This window comes from Salmo trutta, chromosome 3 (assembly GCF_901001165.1).
Source record: "Salmo trutta chromosome 3, fSalTru1.1, whole genome shotgun sequence".
Taxonomy (NCBI): domain Eukaryota; kingdom Metazoa; phylum Chordata; class Actinopteri; order Salmoniformes; family Salmonidae; genus Salmo; species Salmo trutta.
The window spans coordinates 63097468-63113696 of record NC_042959.1 but is presented as its reverse complement, the minus strand read 5'-3'; the positions used below and the strand labels follow the sequence as shown (position 1 = coordinate 63113696).

The 16229-nt window shown below is 43.6% G+C and overlaps 3 protein-coding genes across 3 annotated transcripts; all 3 read left to right on the top strand.

Annotated features, from left to right (window-relative positions):
* The first annotated feature begins 136 nt into the window (after positions 1–136).
* On the top strand, positions 137–5474 carry hsc70 (heat shock cognate 70). The gene is made up of 9 exons (XM_029716542.1): positions 137–302; positions 2111–2316; positions 2599–2804; positions 2998–3150; positions 3261–3816; positions 3911–4113; positions 4225–4423; positions 4601–4833; positions 5037–5474. Exons 2-9 carry the CDS (start codon positions 2112–2114, stop codon positions 5235–5237), a joined length of 1956 nt encoding a protein of 651 aa, XP_029572402.1. The 5' UTR covers positions 137–302; position 2111; the 3' UTR covers positions 5238–5474.
* A 1009-nt stretch (positions 5475–6483) lies between these two features.
* On the top strand, positions 6484–10673 carry LOC115164496 (chymotrypsin-like protease CTRL-1). Its single transcript, XM_029717039.1, has 7 exons — positions 6484–6593; positions 6866–6966; positions 9111–9190; positions 9323–9404; positions 9553–9733; positions 9889–10019; positions 10289–10673. Exons 1-7 carry the CDS (start codon positions 6542–6544, stop codon positions 10448–10450), a joined length of 789 nt encoding a protein of 262 aa, XP_029572899.1. The 5' UTR covers positions 6484–6541; the 3' UTR covers positions 10451–10673.
* A 3225-nt stretch (positions 10674–13898) lies between these two features.
* Positions 13899–16225, top strand: LOC115164461 (C3a anaphylatoxin chemotactic receptor-like). The gene is made up of 2 exons (XM_029716979.1): positions 13899–13992; positions 14606–16225. The coding sequence occupies exons 1-2, from the start codon at positions 13956–13958 to the stop codon at positions 15682–15684; spliced, it is 1116 nt and encodes a 371-aa protein (XP_029572839.1). The 5' UTR covers positions 13899–13955; the 3' UTR covers positions 15685–16225.
* The last annotated feature ends 4 nt before the right edge of the window (positions 16226–16229 follow it).

Below are 16229 nucleotides of genomic sequence, written 5' to 3'. Positions count from 1 at the left end.
GGCTAACAGCAATTCAGCTAACTCCTATACCAGATCAAGTTAGTTGGCAAGCACTGAATGGGCACATGCAGGCAGCTACATGGGCCTAGAACTTTCTCTGGCTGAGTCACCTGATTCCCTGATGGAATCTCAGACAGCACACAGCTCACTGTCTGTGGCTATATACTCTGGAGAGACCTGACACTCGTCCTCTTAGTCTTTCTGTCCAGGAAAGGGAGAGGAGTGCTTCAGTGGAATTGAGCAGGCGGTGTTCTGTGGTTTGTGTGGTAATCTTTGAAGCGTTGCACAACTGACTGAGCAAGGTAACTCCTTTTCTAAGAAACGTTGCATTCAGCTCTGCTTTTTCAGCTTGACTTGCCAGCTCCTGTCCAACTCAAGGGACATGACCCCACTCTCATAATGACACTAGCATGCTTTATGTCAACTATTGGCTGTCGGAGGAGTGTTAAGAACTAGCATAAAGCTTATCTCAAATTGTTTAAGCAGTGTTTTTTAAGTAGCATGAAGCCAAATGTTCTTGTAAAGCCTGTTTGAATGATTTGTCTATTGCATGACTTTCTGTTTCTGGGCACACATGTTGTCCAGTGTCCACTGACATGCTTGACCAGTGGAAGTTGTGCCTGTAATCCCTTTGTGTCATGCCTGGTCTCACTGTATGTCACAAACACTGTCATAGTGTCACACACCACACCCAATGGTGTCAGCTCTGTCCATGTGCTTGATCCATGCTTAATGCTTCTCTGTCAGTTTGAACACTAATGCACATATGAAATATGCGCAGCTGATCTAAATATGGGTACAGTGGTATGTATGGTATGCTTAGCACCGATAGTTATTAGATACGTTTTAAAAAATAGATAAAAAGGATGCTAACGAGTTTGTTCAAATTAAATGAGTATACCAGGAGTAACAGAATTAGATCATAAGTGATAAGGAATTTACCAGTACCAGTAGTTTATGTGAGGTGGCTTTGTCTGTTTAATCCATCCCGAATATGAGAAATGCTACTTTTATCCTTTCACAAGAGTACAGTGAGTGGCTGTAAAACAGAATTAGGTACAGTATTTACATGCAAAATGTAAAAAAAAATTTTTTTACGATAATTATTTGGGCCTCACCACATGATCTGGCCCTGTCTAGCATGTTCACCATTTCAACAATCCCCCCTTGTTTCCCCACTGACTTAATGTATTAGTTAATTGTGAGGTAACAGCTTTAAAGTATATCATAGTTCCTTCTCCAGTAGTGAGGTTTCTAAGGCTTTTACTGTTATTACAGTCCAGGCCCATAATAACTTCCATATTACACAATAGTGAAGTACAGTAGTAAGTATTTCAACAAGGTAACTGCTCAGTACATATGATATTGGCAAAGTCCAGTTTTACTTAACAGCTCATTAATAATCACTTAATTTAATCCAACCTGTGTTCCAACAACAGATCTGTGAGCCATATTAATAGAATGTGTTGGTAGTTTGTGGGATTCAGCTGTTGGAAAAAAGCCACTGTGTTAATACATCACATTGACTTAGCCTGGCTGGTAACAGTTGGGTGTTGTATTGCCAGAATGATCTGTGGAGAGGGGAGAACAGGATGAGGGGAGGGTGAGGGAGGGTGGCCTGTTGGCTCTGGTGGTATGCTACTGGTGGTATTGCTGCTTTAAGGAGTTGTGGTGTTGGTACCACTCCACTGGTTGGCATGTTGCCATGACAGCACTTTCTAGAACAGCTGAGCCCCGGGGATCTCTTCCAATTTGGGGGCTCACGTGGGACTGCATCTGCTCTCTGTGAATGACAGGGAAGGAACACACACACTGTCAAAGACGTGCACGCGTGCACGCATACACACACATGCACATACATGAACATGATGACCTTTAACCCCAAAGGCTTTCAACACAAGTTTAAACATTTGACTGTTGTCATCCAACTACCTTTTGCTGGCTACTAATAACTGATAATATTCAAAAGAGAAGGCTTTATAACATTATCGTCTTAATGAAAAGTATCTTTCAACATTCTTGTATGATACTGTAGGCCTACGTAATTCTCAAATAATGAAAGTAATTCTCCTCTCACTAATGAACTCTAATTCTGGTTTTGTTGTTGCAGGATGTCTAAAGGACCAGCAGTAGGCATTGACCTGGGGACCACATACTCCTGTGTGGGCATCTTTCAGCATGGCAAGGTGGAGATCATCGCCAACGACCAGGGCAACAGAACCACACCCAGCTATGTGGCCTTCACCGACACGGAGAGGCTGATCGGTGACGCCGCCAAGAACCAGGTGGCCATGAACCCCACCAACACTGTGTTCGGTAAGCACATCACCTCACCTTGACACACAGTGGGTAGTTAGATGAAGCCTCTAGTGGACAAAGGGAACAGAATCAAGGTTTATTTTAAGCTCAGCGCTGTAGCCTCTTGCCTGTTGTTAACAGTAGTCCCCACTTGAGGGCCTAAAAGTACTAGATTTAAATCCATCAGCCTCGCCCCACTCCATTAGGGGGAAATGCAAAACTGACCTTAGACCAGTGTCCACAGACAAATTCATCCTACTCTTGAAAATCAACCCTACTCTGCCATCCCTGTGTCCAAAGATGCCAAGCGTCTAATTGGTCGTAAGTTTGATGATGCCGTGGTACAGTCGGACATGAAGCACTGGCCCTTCACAGTGGTGAGCGATGGTGGCAAGCCCAAGATGGAGGTAGAGTACAAGGGAGAGAGGAAGACCTTTTTCCCTGAGGAGGTGTCCTCCATGGTGCTCACCAAAATGAAGGAGATCTCCGAAGCTTATCTGGGCAAGGTAGGGAGTCTGACTAACCAAATGAAAAAACACCTTAATTCCAAATCTACTCTTAGCCCCTACCCACTCCATGCACTCCATGTAGGTTTGAAAAGATTGGATGGGTAAACATTATATGTTAATAACTCAAACTGACAGTCTATTTAGGGATGATACACACTAGATCTAACTAATAGTGTTTTTCCATCTTCAGCCAGTGAACAATGCTGTCATCACAGTCCCTGCCTACTTCAACGACTCCCAGCGCCAAGCAACCAAAGATGCTGGAGTGATCTCTGGACTCAACGTCCTGCGCATCATCAACGAGCCCACCGCTGCAGCCATCGCCTATGGCCTGGACAAGAAGGTACAGAAACCCCAAAACAAACAAAAAAACACTGTGTTGTACGGCTCACACTAGGTCTGCTTGATTAGTCCTTTGAAAGTCCTACTGACTTAATTGCTCTCTCTTATCAGGTCGGCGGTGAGCGCAACGTCCTGATCTTCGACCTGGGCGGCGGCACTTTTGACGTGTCCATCCTGACCATCGAGGATGGCATCTTTGAGGTGAAGTCCACTGCTGGTGACACCCACCTGGGAGGCGAGGACTTCGACAACCGCATGGTCAACCACTTCATCGGTGAGTTCAAGCGTAAATTCAAGAAGGACATCAGCGGCAACAAGCGCGCGGTGCGGCGCCTGCGCACTGCCTGTGAGCGGGCCAAGCGCACCCTCTCCTCCAGCACCCAAGCCAGCATCGAGATTGACTCCCTCTATGAGGGTGCCGACTTCTACACCTCCATTACCAGGGCTCGCTTTGAGGAGCTCAACGCTGACCTGTTCCGCGGTACCCTGGAACCCGTGGAGAAGTCTATGAGAGATGCCAAAATGGACAAGGCCCAGATACACGACATCGTCCTGGTGGGAGGCTCCACACGTATCCCCAAGATCCAGAAGCTTCTGCAGGACTTATTCAATGGCCGAGACCTCAACAAGAGCATCAACCCTGATGAGGCTGTGGCTTATGGTGCCGGTAGGTATCTCACTGTGTGTTGCAGGAAAATTTCACTGTGTCAAGTGTATGTGATTCAATGTTTCATCCAACATCTCCTCTCTGTCCTCCACAGCTGTGCAGGCTGCCATCTTAGCCGGTGACAAGTCAGAGAACGTGCAGGACCTGCTGCTGCTGGACGTCACACCCCTGTCCCTGGGTATTGAGACAGCCGGAGGGGTCATGACCGTGCTCATCAAGAGGAACACCACCATCCCCACCAAGCAGACCCAGACCTTCACAACATACTCAGAAAACCAACCCGGAGTGCTCATCCAGGTGAGTCTTTTATCAGCTGTACAAGGCCAACGTTTGTGTAAAGTAGCCAGATCACCTATACCCTCTGTGATTCTATCTGATATTAATCCATTCCCACAATTTCTTTCTCAGGTGTATGAGGGGGAGAGAGCCATGACCAAGGACAACAATATCCTCGGAAAGTTTGAGCTCACCGGAATCCCCCCTGCCCCCCGGGGCGTCCCCCAGATCGAGGTGACCTTTGACATAGACGCCAACGGCATCCTCAATGTGTCTGCGGTGGACAAGAGCACCGGCAAGGAGAACAAGATCACCATCACCAATGACAAAGGTATGCCTCCTTAACCTTGAACCTCACGATATGATCAAAGGTCTTATTGATTTCCAACCCTTTCCTCAAAGAAAAGAGTCCCAAAAAGAAAGAGAGACAACAGGAGCGAGTAGGAGATAATGAATATGTCACATATGGGAAATTATATAATGATGTCTGTATCTTGTTATCCCCCAGGACGTCTGACCAAGGAGGACATTGAGCGCATGGTGCAAGAGGCTGACCAGTACAGGGCTGAGGACGAGGCTCAGAAGGAGAAGGTCACAGCTAAGAACTCACTGGAGTCCCTGGCCTTCAACATGAAGAGCACCGTGGACGACGAGAAGCTCACGGAAAAGATCAGCCCGGAGGACAAGAAGACCATCGTGGACAAGTGCAACGAAGTGATCTCCTGGCTGGACAGGAACCAGGTAAACCACAAGGGGCTGGTCTAGAGTTCCACCTAGATTGAGTGTTCTTAGTGCAACATCAGTTGGTTAGCAATGGTTTCACATTGATGCATTTCCTCCCATGGTAAAAGTAGGCTACACATATAAGATAGAATATTGTGATTACCACCTGTGTCTCATACTCTCTCCCTTCCTCTCTCGTCTCTCCCCTTGTCTTTATCTAGACAGCAGAGAAGGATGAGTATGAGCACCAGCAGAAGGAGCTGGAGAAGGTGTGTAACCCCATCATTACCAATCTGTATCAGGGTACCGGAGGCCCACCAGGAGGTATGCCAGGCGGTATGCCAGGCGGTATGCCTGGAGGCTTCCCTGGAGGTGCTGGGGCTGGCTCTTCCTCTGGTCCAACCATCGAGGAGGTTGACTAAAATCCCTGACCTCTACAGAAGAGAATCCACATCCTGTCCACATCTCAGCTCCCAGGCTTCACACATCACCTACTGCAGACCTGGCTTGTGTCATCACTTCTCTTATTGAGTACATCCTGTGTAATATTTATATCTACGGCAGGCTCCTACAGCTTTGTACTGTTGTGCAGTTCACACAACCTTCACTTTTATCAGATTGAATATATCACAACCAATAAAGCTGGATTCTGATAAGCATTTTTTGTGTTTTTCTTTAACCTCCCACCAAATACCCTCCCTGAAGTTTGAGATGACAAATGCATTTTGTACATTAACAGAGTTAATGTACATTAACAGAGTCACAAAGTGCTTAAAGTCTTATAAACTTGTATGAACATCTGCACTATTGCTCATCAGAAAAGTTCCCTCAAAAGTGACATTCATTTTGCAGCAATCTTATTATGAACAAGTAGAAATAGGTATGTATGTGATTATGATGTGTGAAGACAGCACCATGTGCAGATTCAGATTTGGTTCCTGACTGGTTGATAAACAACATTTAATGGGATAAGATCCTAATTTCTGGAGGTTTTCTCAGTGGCCTCATCCTCGTGGTGGTGGGCCCTCTGTTACAACCCTCAAATGTAGTGACATTTTAAATGTGTCAAAGTATGAACTTGAATAGCAATGTGAACACATGTCCTCACTGCTACTTTGTATAGATGAATAAATCCCAATAGCTTCCTTTCTTAATAAAACACATGTTTTTGTCACAGAGAGCTCCATAAAACATATGATCTGAATCCATAATGTTAATCAAGTGTTTTGTTTTTGATTGTTTTGCTGTCATGTACGGCTGCATAGAAACAGAATGGTCTGACCATGGTTTTCCACCCTGCTTGTGGGATTGCAACACACGGTTACAAGATGTTATTGTTCTGCCCATCATCAGAACTCCAATTGGACAGCGTGATAAGAAACCAGAAAAATAGGCATCAAGGGCATTTCAGAGGACCAAATTTGGGGTCTGGGTATATTTTCCACTCAGCATAAAGATAAAGAATTATGACTTTCCCTGGAATCATTGTGCAAAGCCTTGTTTGCTTAGGCCTAGCCCACATAGAGTACAGTGCACTACATGGCAAACACAAGCGTGTATCTGACAGTCCCTGAGGCGTGAGATTTTCCAATCTGTTCCACCTGACTGTTCCCAGCTCTATCAGACCTTGGGGGAACCCATGGGTGAGTGGGAGACATGACTGATGGGCCTGTCAGGGTATAAGAGGGAGAGGGAAAAAGAGACGTCAAGCACAGTCTACTACACTATGGCCATGCTCTGGATCGTCAGCTGTCTCGCTTTGGTGGCCTCAGCCCTGGGTGAGTGGTGTCGTCATCAACATCTGGTAGCATGAACTGATTTGATCTTTTTGATCCTTTATTTATTCACATAGGTAAGTCCTATTGAGATGAATAGCTAAAAGAAGCCCTGGCCAAGAAGGAGGTGAAGTGTTGTATTATATTTTGGTAGTTACTGAAGGCATGTCAGTCCATACTCTGAGGCTAATCAAAACTATGTAGGACTTTGGTCAAAAGTGGTGCACTATATATGAGGATAGGGTGTTGTTTGAGACTGTGTGTTTGTGCCCTAGGTTGCGGAGTGCCTAGCATCCCGCCGCAGGTGAGCGGCTTGAAGATTGTGAACGGACAGAACGCCGTATCTGGCTCCTGGCCCTGGCAAGTGTCCCTTCAGGTATCCCCATTTCTACTCTTTCATTCTATACATTGTTTTTTCACACCACAATGCTGTAATCACTGATGACTCTTGTTAGCCACTTACAGTAAATGTATGTTGAAAATGTTGGGAAGTGCTGTCTTCACATTATGGTCAGACCAATGGTATCTATCTACTGTCTTCACATTATGATCAGACCCATATTTCTATCTACTGTCTTCACATTATGGTCAGACCAATGGTATCTATCTACTGTCTTCACATTATGATCAGACCCATATTTCTATCTACTGTCTTCACATTATGATCAGACCCATATTTCTATCTACTGTCTTCACATTATGATCAGACCCATATTTCTATCTACTGTCTTCACATTATGGTCAGACCAATGGTATCTATCTACTGTCTTCACATTATGATCAGACCCATATTTCTATCTACTGTCTTCACATTATGGTCAGACCCATACTATCTATCTACTGTCTTCACATTATGATCAGACCCATATTTCTATCTACTGTCTTCACATTATGGTCAGACCCATATTTCTATCTACTGTCTTCACATTATGATCAGACCCATATTTCAATCTACTGTCTTCACATTATGGTCAGACCCATATTTCTATCTACTGTCTTCACATTATGGTCAGACCCATACTATCTATCTACTGTCTTCACATTATGGTCAGACCCATATTTCTATCTACTGTCTTCACATTATGGTCAGACCCATACTATCTATCTACTGTCTTCACATTATGGTCAGACCCATATTTCTATCTACTGTCTTCACATTATGGTCAGACCCATACTATCTATCTACTGTCTTCACATTATGGTCAGACCCATATTTCTATCTACTGTCTTCACATTATGGTCAGACCCATATTTCTATCTACTGTCTTCACATTATGGTCAGACCCATACTATCTATCTACTGTCTTCACATTATGGTCAGACCCATATTTCTATCTACTGTCTTCACATTATGGTCAGACCCATACTATCTATCTACTGTCTTCACATTATGGTCAGACCCATATTTCTATCTACTGTCTTCACATTATGGTCAGACCCATACTATCTATCTACTGTCTTCACATTTTGGTCAGACCCATACTATCTATCTACTGTCTTCACATTATGGTCAGACCCATACTATCTATCTACTGTCTTCACATTATGGTCAGACCCATATTTCTATCTACTGTCTTCACATTATGGTCAGACCCATACTATCTATCTACTGTCTTCACATTATGGTCAGACCCATACTATCTATCTACTGTCTTCACATTATGGTCAGACCCATATTTCTATCTACTGTCTTCACATTATGGTCAGACCCATTTTTCTATCTACTGTCTTCACATTATGGTCAGACCCATATTTCTATCTACTGTCTTCACATTATGGTCAGACCCATGCTATCAATCTACTGTCTTCACATTATGGTCAGACCCATATTTCTATCTACTGTCTTCACATTATGGTCAGACCCATATTTCTATCTACTGTCTTCACATTATGGTCAGACCCATATTTCTATCTACTGTCTTCACATTATGGTCAGACCCATATTTCTATCTACTGTCTTCACATTATGGTCAGACCCATTTTTCTATCTACTGTCTTCACATTATGGTCAGACCCATACTATCTATCTACTGTCTTCACATTATGGTCAGACCCATATTTCTATCTACTGTCTTCACATTATGGTCAGACCCATATTTCTATCTACTGTCTTCACATTATGGTCAGACCCATACTATCTATCTACTGTCTTCACATTATGGTCAGACCCATACTATCTATCTACTGTCTTCACATTATGGTCAGACCCATATTTCTATCTACTGTCTTCACATTATGGTCAGACCCATACTATCTATCTACTGTCTTCACATTATGGTCAGACCCATACTATCTATCTACTGTCTTCACATTATGGTCAGACCCATATTTCTATCTACTGTCTTCACATTATGGTCAGACCCATACTATCTATCTACTGTCTTCACATTATGGTCAGACCCATACTATCTATCTACTGTCTTCACATTATGGTCAGACCCATACTATCTATCTACTGTCTTCACATTATGGTCAGACCCATACTATATACTGTCTTCCACCTCTCCCTTTCTCCTTCAGGATGCCTCTGGATTCCACTTCTGTGGAGGCTCCCTAATCAGCCAGAACTGGGTTGTCACTGCTGCACATTGCCGTGTCACGTAAGTACATTTAATTCCATTCAATAGTGCTTTATTAGCACCATATTCATAAGTACATATTGCATTCCTCTTAGTTTCACTCAGATGAGCTGTGTTCATTCATACACACTGTAATCTGTTTTCTCTCTCCAGTCCTGGCCGTCACCATGTGATCCTGGGAGAGCACGATCGTCAGTCCAATGCTGAGCCGATCCAGGTCAAAAGCATCTCCAGGGTAAGTCCAGGAGCCTGGGGAGAGATCCACTCACTTAACCACAACATGCCTGCCTGCTTCATAGGTTTTACCAGAGTTCTGAGATTCTGTTCACTTTCGAAGATGAATCACTTCACTATGTGTCTACATCTTTCCTTGATCCCTGTAGGCTATCACCCACCCCTACTACAACAGCCAGAACTTTAACAACGACATAACCCTGCTGAAGCTGTCCTCCCCCGTCCAGATCACCTCCCGCGTGTCCCGTGTGTGCCTGGCCACCTCCAGCACCTCCTTCCCCTCTGGAACCCGCTGTGTCACCACTGGCTGGGGCAAGACTGGCACCACCTGTGAGTGGCCACACAAGCTACTGAACCATTATTGATACATTATATATTTACAGTTAATACAAGAGTATGTGCAAATGGATGCCAATGTTTCCACCTCAGCTTTCATTAGAGCACTGAGCTCCTTCCTAACCATGTCCCCTGACCCCCGTCCCCAGCAAGCCCCCGTATCCTCCAGCAGGTGGCCCTTCCTCTGCTGAGCCCGGCTCAGTGCAAGCAGTACTGGGGCCAGAACAGGATCACTGACGCCATGATCTGCGCCGGAGCCTCCGGAGTGTCCTCTTGCCAGGTAACTGACTGTACTCCTGGAGCAAGTTGAGGCTACCTTTCGCCAGTCAGTTACTGAACATTTCTCTCTAATCACTCTGGTATCATTTCATCTGGCAATAACCTTTCCCCCAACACACGCGCCATCTTAAAGCAGCCAGATACAGATTTGTTTAACCAAATTCTCTGGCAATGGCATGACAATGGATAGTCCACCACTCGGCCCCTATTACAATAATCTCTACCAGTGCCAGTGCTCCTAACCTCTCCCTTCTTCTCCTCCATCTCCAGGGTGATTCTGGCGGTCCTCTGGTGTGTCAGAGCAGTGGTGTGTGGTTTCAGGTGGGTATCGTGTCCTGGGGCACCTCCAACTGCAACGTCAATACCCCTGCCGTCTACTCCCGTGTCGCCTACCTGCGTGGCTGGATTGATCAGACCGTCGCATCCAACTAGAGTCACAGTGGACCCCAGCTGCAATAGCAGCCATGTCTCCGGACACAAACTCTTCTTCCTGCAAACAGTGGTCCCATACATGAGTGTTTGATGTCATACAGGCTTTTCCATCAGCTAGTGCCATTTCAACCTGTCTCATGCACAGCTGCTCACTGTGTTGCCACCGTCTAATTGTTTTCAATGTAATTGAAAAAGATGCATTCAATTAAAGTTGTATAAAGAAGTTGTTTCTGTTTGAAGTCAGAACAGTGCCGAGAGACCACTCAGGAAAAACATAATCATCAACAAAACAAAACACACACACAACAAAAACATAGCATTCATTAATAGTAACCCTTGGAGAGTCTTACTAAAACACATTTGGCACAGTTATTGTTTATTTTTTTAAATGTGTAAACTGTCCTGGGGAAATTAAAGCTTTTTTCCCCAAAACTTTTCCCCAGACCGCAAATATGTAAAGAATTTAAAAACATGTCAAGCAAGCAAGCCATACCAGGGTTACATATTTTCCTGGCATTTTACAAATGTTCCATCCCGAAAATAAATGACTTGTCACATGACGAACCCAGTATTTCATGCCAAAACCAGAAGTGCCATTCTAAAGTATATAAAGAATATAAATGTCTGGATTTGATTAGAGCTTTGATCGGCATGAACATCCAAGCCTGATGAGCCATACAACAAAGACATTTTATGATCCCAAGCGCAAAAAAAGCCCAAATAATAGTGCCATTATCTAATACATTGTTTATGATATAGGCTACCGCACATTACACAAAAACATAAAAGCCAATAGATGTATACATGCTCTCTTGGGTAAATAAAGGAAACAAGCTCTAGTAGCCTAATCTTTTTGAGTGTGGACTGTATTAGTATACTGTATTGTATTATATGAACTGGAATTACAGACCTCATTCAAAACATGAAGCTGGGAGAGAACGTGATGCTGGTGCAGGACATGAGGCCTACAAAGTCACAATTATATTTGGAAATATAATATGGCCTATTTTAAAATGTGTATAATTCAATTGATTGGACATGATTTGGAATGGCAAACACCTGTCTATATAAGGTCCCACAGTTGACAGTCCGTGTCAGAGCAAAAACCAAGCCATGCGGTCGAAGGAATTGTCTGTAGAGCTCCGAGATAGGTTTGGGTTGAGGCACAGATCTGGGGAAGGGTACCAAAACATTTCTGCAGTATTGAAGGTTCCCAAGAACACAGTGGCCTCCATCATTCTTAAATGGCTGAAGTTTGGAACCCAAAGACTCTTTCTAGAGCTGGCCGCCCGGCCAAACTCAGAAATCAGGCGAGAAGGGCCTTGGTCAGGGAAGTGACCAAGAACCTGATGGTCCCTCTGACAGAGCTCCAGAGTTCCTCTGTGGAGATGGGAGAACCTTCCAGAAGGACAACCATCTCTGCAGCACTCCACCAATAAGGACTCTACGGTAGAGCGGCCAGATAGAAGCCGCTCCTCAGTAAAAGGCACGACAGCCCATTTGAAGTTTGCCAAAAGCCACCTAAAGGACTCTCACACCATGAGAAACAAGATTCTCTGGTCTGATTGAACTCTTTGGACTGAATGCCAAGCGTCATGTCTGGAGGAAACCTGGCACCATCCCTACAGTGAAGCATGGTGGTGGCAGCATCATGCTACAGGGATGTTTTTCACCAGCAGGGGCTGGGAGATTAGTCAGGATCGAGGGAAAGATGAACGGGGCAAAGTACAGAGATCCTTGATGAAAACCTGCTCCAGAGCGCTCAGGACGTCAGACTGGGAATGAAGGTTCACCTTCCAACAGGACAACGACCCTAAACACACAGCCAAAACAATGCAGGAGTGGCTTCGGGACAAGTCTCTGAATGTCCTTGAGTGGCCCAGCCAAAGCTCGGACTTGAACCCGATTGAACATCTCTGGAGTGACCAGAAAAAAGCTGTGCAGCGATACTCCCCATCCAACCTGACAGAGCTTGAGAGGATCTGCAGAGAAGAATGGGAGAAACTCCCCAAATACAGGTGTGCCAAGCTTTTAGTGTCATACCAAAGAAGACTGGAGGCTGTAATCACTGCCAAAGGTGCTTCAACAAAGTACTGAGTAAAGGGTCTGAATATTTGTGAATTTGAGATTATTCTTTTTTTTGGCAAACATTTCTAAAAACCTCTTTTTGCTTTGTCATTATGGAGTAGTGTGTGTAGATTGATGAGGGGGGAAAACAATTTGATCAATTTTAGAATAAGGCTGTAAAATAACGTGTGGAAAAAGTCAAGGGGTCTGAATACATTCCGAATGCACTGTACAACATGTATCAATCTTGACCAGGATTCAGCATATCTATTTTGGATGCAATTTGAATGGAATTGATGGAGCGAGAAAGACGATGTTTGCAAACGCACTGACTTAAAGTAACGGTATTTGAGTGATAGGCTGTTTTAAAACTCTGCAGCTGCAATTTAAAAAATGCATCTTTATATTGAACCCCCCCCCCCCGATATCCAGATGGAGAAGTGTAAATTGGACTGCATTCAGTCCTTATATTACTGTAGCATAGGCTAAGTTGATGCAAATGTAGTCCTACCTTTCACAATAAAAAAAGTTACCATGATGAGATGCATGCATTGTGAACTGCGCTCCATACTGAAAAGCGTTGATAATTGATAATGCAGATAGCAGAGTAGGACATGGCTGCAGTGGTGTAAAGTACTTAGGTAAAAATACTTTAAAGTACTACTTAAGTACTTTTTGGGGGTATCTGTACTTTATTTTGATATTTATATTTTTGGCAACTTTTACTTCACTACATTCCTAAATAAAATAATGTACTTTTTACTCCATACATTTTCCATGACACCCAGAAGTACTCGTTACATTTTGACAGGAAAATGGTCCTGACCTTATCAAGAGAATATCCCTGGTCATCCCTACTGCATCTGATCTGGCGGACTCACTAAACACGCATACTTTGTTTTTAAATTATGTCTGAGTGTTGGAGAGTGCCCTGGTTTTCCGACAATAAAAAAAATAAAAAAAATAGTGCTGTCTGGTTTGCTTAATATAAAGGAATTTGAAATGATTCATACTTTTAATACTTAAGTATTTTTAAAACCAAATACTTTTACGCAAGTAGTATTGTACTGGCTGACTTTCACTTTAGTCTTTTTCTATTAAGGTATCTTTACTTTTACTCAAGCATGACAATTGAGTACTTTTTCCAGAGAAGCCAGATTAAGATATGGCTTATAATTGAAGAATTCCACTTCACATCATGCTGAGCCTGTTTATTATAATTTACCGGTTTCTCAGTTATTTATACTGGGGAAAAGGAGTAGGTTTGGGTGGTAAATCTCGGTAACCCAGTTCCAGTTATTCAACCCAAAGCCATACCATCTTCAAATATGAAAAAAGGCACTTTAAACTTAGAGGATGTTTGGAGAGAAAGGGAGGGAGGCAGAGCGCGACAGCGAGCGTGAGAGAGAGCTGTTTCATTTGTGGTGGGAGAGAGTGGATGATATTCATTGCTATAGAGAATAGGATGGAAATGGGTAAGACGCTTTAGTCTTATTTTCTACCCTTATGATCTCTGACCCTGGGTGCTTTAACTTTTCATTCAGACTTATGTTTCATTTGTAGAAGTAGAGTTTCATGACAAACTTGCAATTCTTAAATGTCATCTCAATTTGTCAGTTGCTTTATACTCATACTTTTTAGAAACTTATATGCATTAGAATTGTTGCATTGTGTGAATAAAGACCATGAGGGCGAAGTCATGTAGTAAATGTCTTCTATAAATCGAATGACTTTATTTGTTGAAAGTCCTACCTGGTCATAGGTGGGAAATTTATAAAAACTGGGGTAACAAATGACCAAAATGTAACCTTTTCTCTTTCCCCCCCATTCCATTGGGCCATTTCTTGTCAATAATTTATCCAAATAAACAAATAGATATTTAAGGCTCATCTATAGCAGTGCAGTAGACGTGTGCAAAATTGCACAACATTTGCACCATTTTGCAAGATACTGACTTACCTTGACAATGACTTTCAGTTAACATCTGTTTCAAATGATCTCTTCTAGAAAAGTCTGAAGATCAGCACTGTATTTCAGATTACAATGTGTCAGAGCCTAAAAGACAATTGGTAAAATTTCTAATTTCAGAAAACTCTACCATGGTGTATTCCGATGTGACAACTGGGATGGACTCTGTCTTGGACACAAGGCACCTAGACATAATATCTCTGGTTGTCTACTGTGTGGCGTTTGTGCTTGGCCCCATTGGCAACGGCTTGGTGATCTACGTGACAAGCTGCAGGATAAAGAAGACTGTCAACTCTGTTTGGTTCCTCAATCTGGCCTTGGCTGACTTCCTCTTCACTTCCTTTCTACTCCTCTATATCATCAACATCGCCCGTGGCTATGATTGGCCTTTCGGTGACATCCTTTGCAAGTTAAACAGCATGGTGAATGTGCTCAACATGTTCGCCAGCATCTTCCTCCTTGCGGCCATCAGTCTGGACCGCTGTGTGTCCACGTGGGTGGTTGTGTGGGCCCATAACAAGTGCACACCAGGCAGGGCCGAGGTCATCTGTGTGGGGATCTGGCTAGCCTCATTGGTCTGCAGCCTCCCGTTCACCATCTTTCGGCAGATCATGCACTATGGCAATAGAACAATGTGCAGTTATTCATTTTCCCATGATTCTTCCACCTACAGGAACTTGGTTGTGTTCCGCTTCCTGCTGGGCTTTCTCATCCCGTTCCTGGTCATCATAGGCTCTTACATTGCCATATGGATACGCGCTAGGCGCCTTCAGAGAGGAACAACTCGCAGATCCCTCCGGATCATCGTCTCCGTTGTCCTGGCCTTCTTCATCTGCTGGATGCCTTTCCACGTCTTACAGTTTCTGGACATCATGACAAATGGCAGCCCAGGCCTCAACCTGGTCGTGCATATCGGAATTCCCCTGTCCACTAGCCTGGCCTTCCTCAACAGCTGCCTGAACCCCATCCTGTACGTCTTCATGTGTGACGAGTTCCAGAAGAAGCTGCGTCAGTCCGTGCTGCTTGTATTCGAGAACGCTTTTGCAGAGGACCACGGGATGAACTTTGTGTCATCAACGCGCTCCCTGAGCTCCCATCTCTCCCGGTTCTCCCGTAAGTCTGAGTCTCTGGCTCCAGGAGAAGGACATTTACACCTCACTGCTGACCAGTCTGATGTTAAAGTGGAAACCGAGGTGTGAGATGGGAGACGTCTGCAAAAGACAGGGCTAGTACATCTGTATTACAGTGTAATTTGACTGTATCTATACTGTAGTTATGAGACTTGAAATGGTCAGTAGTTGTGGTCATTGTGGTTTTCATGGTGGCATTAATCAAAATCAATCAAATGTCTTTTATAAAGCCCTTTTTAAATCAGTTGTCACAATGTGCTTTACAGATACCCAGCCTAAAACCTCAAAGTGCAAGCAATGCAAATGCAGTTACCAGATTTAACTTCTAATGTTGTAGTGATGGTATGTTGAAGTTATGGGGACCTTATTTTGATGTTATGGGGATGTTATGTTGACGTTATGGGGAAATTATGGGGACATTATCACAAACAAACAGACAATAGCACTCCTAAACCTCTAATTTCAAAATCTTACAAGACTGTTCGACCAGACGGATCTATTAACTGTAAGTATTTTGGTATCAAAAATAAAAAAAACTCTTAAGGCCATTTATTAATTTCTTTGTTTATATTTTGCTTGTAGCTAATATAAGAGTTGACTCCTAAAAGGACTAT

Excerpts from the sequence above, each read along its gene's own strand:
- LOC115164496 (XM_029717039.1), top strand. The coding sequence starts at position 6,542 with ATGGCCATGCTCTGGATCGTCAGCTGTCTCGCTTTGGTGGCCTCAGCC. Across the intron at positions 9,191-9,322 it reads GCTGCACATTGCCGTGTCAC|TCCTGGCCGTCACCATGTGA; the intron begins GTAAGTACATTT and ends TTCTCTCTCCAG. Across the intron at positions 10,020-10,288 it reads CCGGAGTGTCCTCTTGCCAG|GGTGATTCTGGCGGTCCTCT; the intron begins GTAACTGACTGT and ends CTCCATCTCCAG.
- hsc70 (XM_029716542.1), top strand. The coding sequence starts at position 2,112 with ATGTCTAAAGGACCAGCAGTAGGCATTGACCTGGGGACCACATACTCC. Across the intron at positions 2,317-2,598 it reads CCCCACCAACACTGTGTTCG|ATGCCAAGCGTCTAATTGGT; the intron begins GTAAGCACATCA and ends CTGTGTCCAAAG. Across the intron at positions 4,834-5,036 it reads CCTGGCTGGACAGGAACCAG|ACAGCAGAGAAGGATGAGTA; the intron begins GTAAACCACAAG and ends GTCTTTATCTAG.
- LOC115164461 (XM_029716979.1), top strand. The coding sequence starts at position 13,956 with ATGATATTCATTGCTATAGAGAATAGGATGGAAATGG. Across the intron at positions 13,993-14,605 it reads AGAGAATAGGATGGAAATGG|AAAACTCTACCATGGTGTAT; the intron begins GTAAGACGCTTT and ends TTCTAATTTCAG.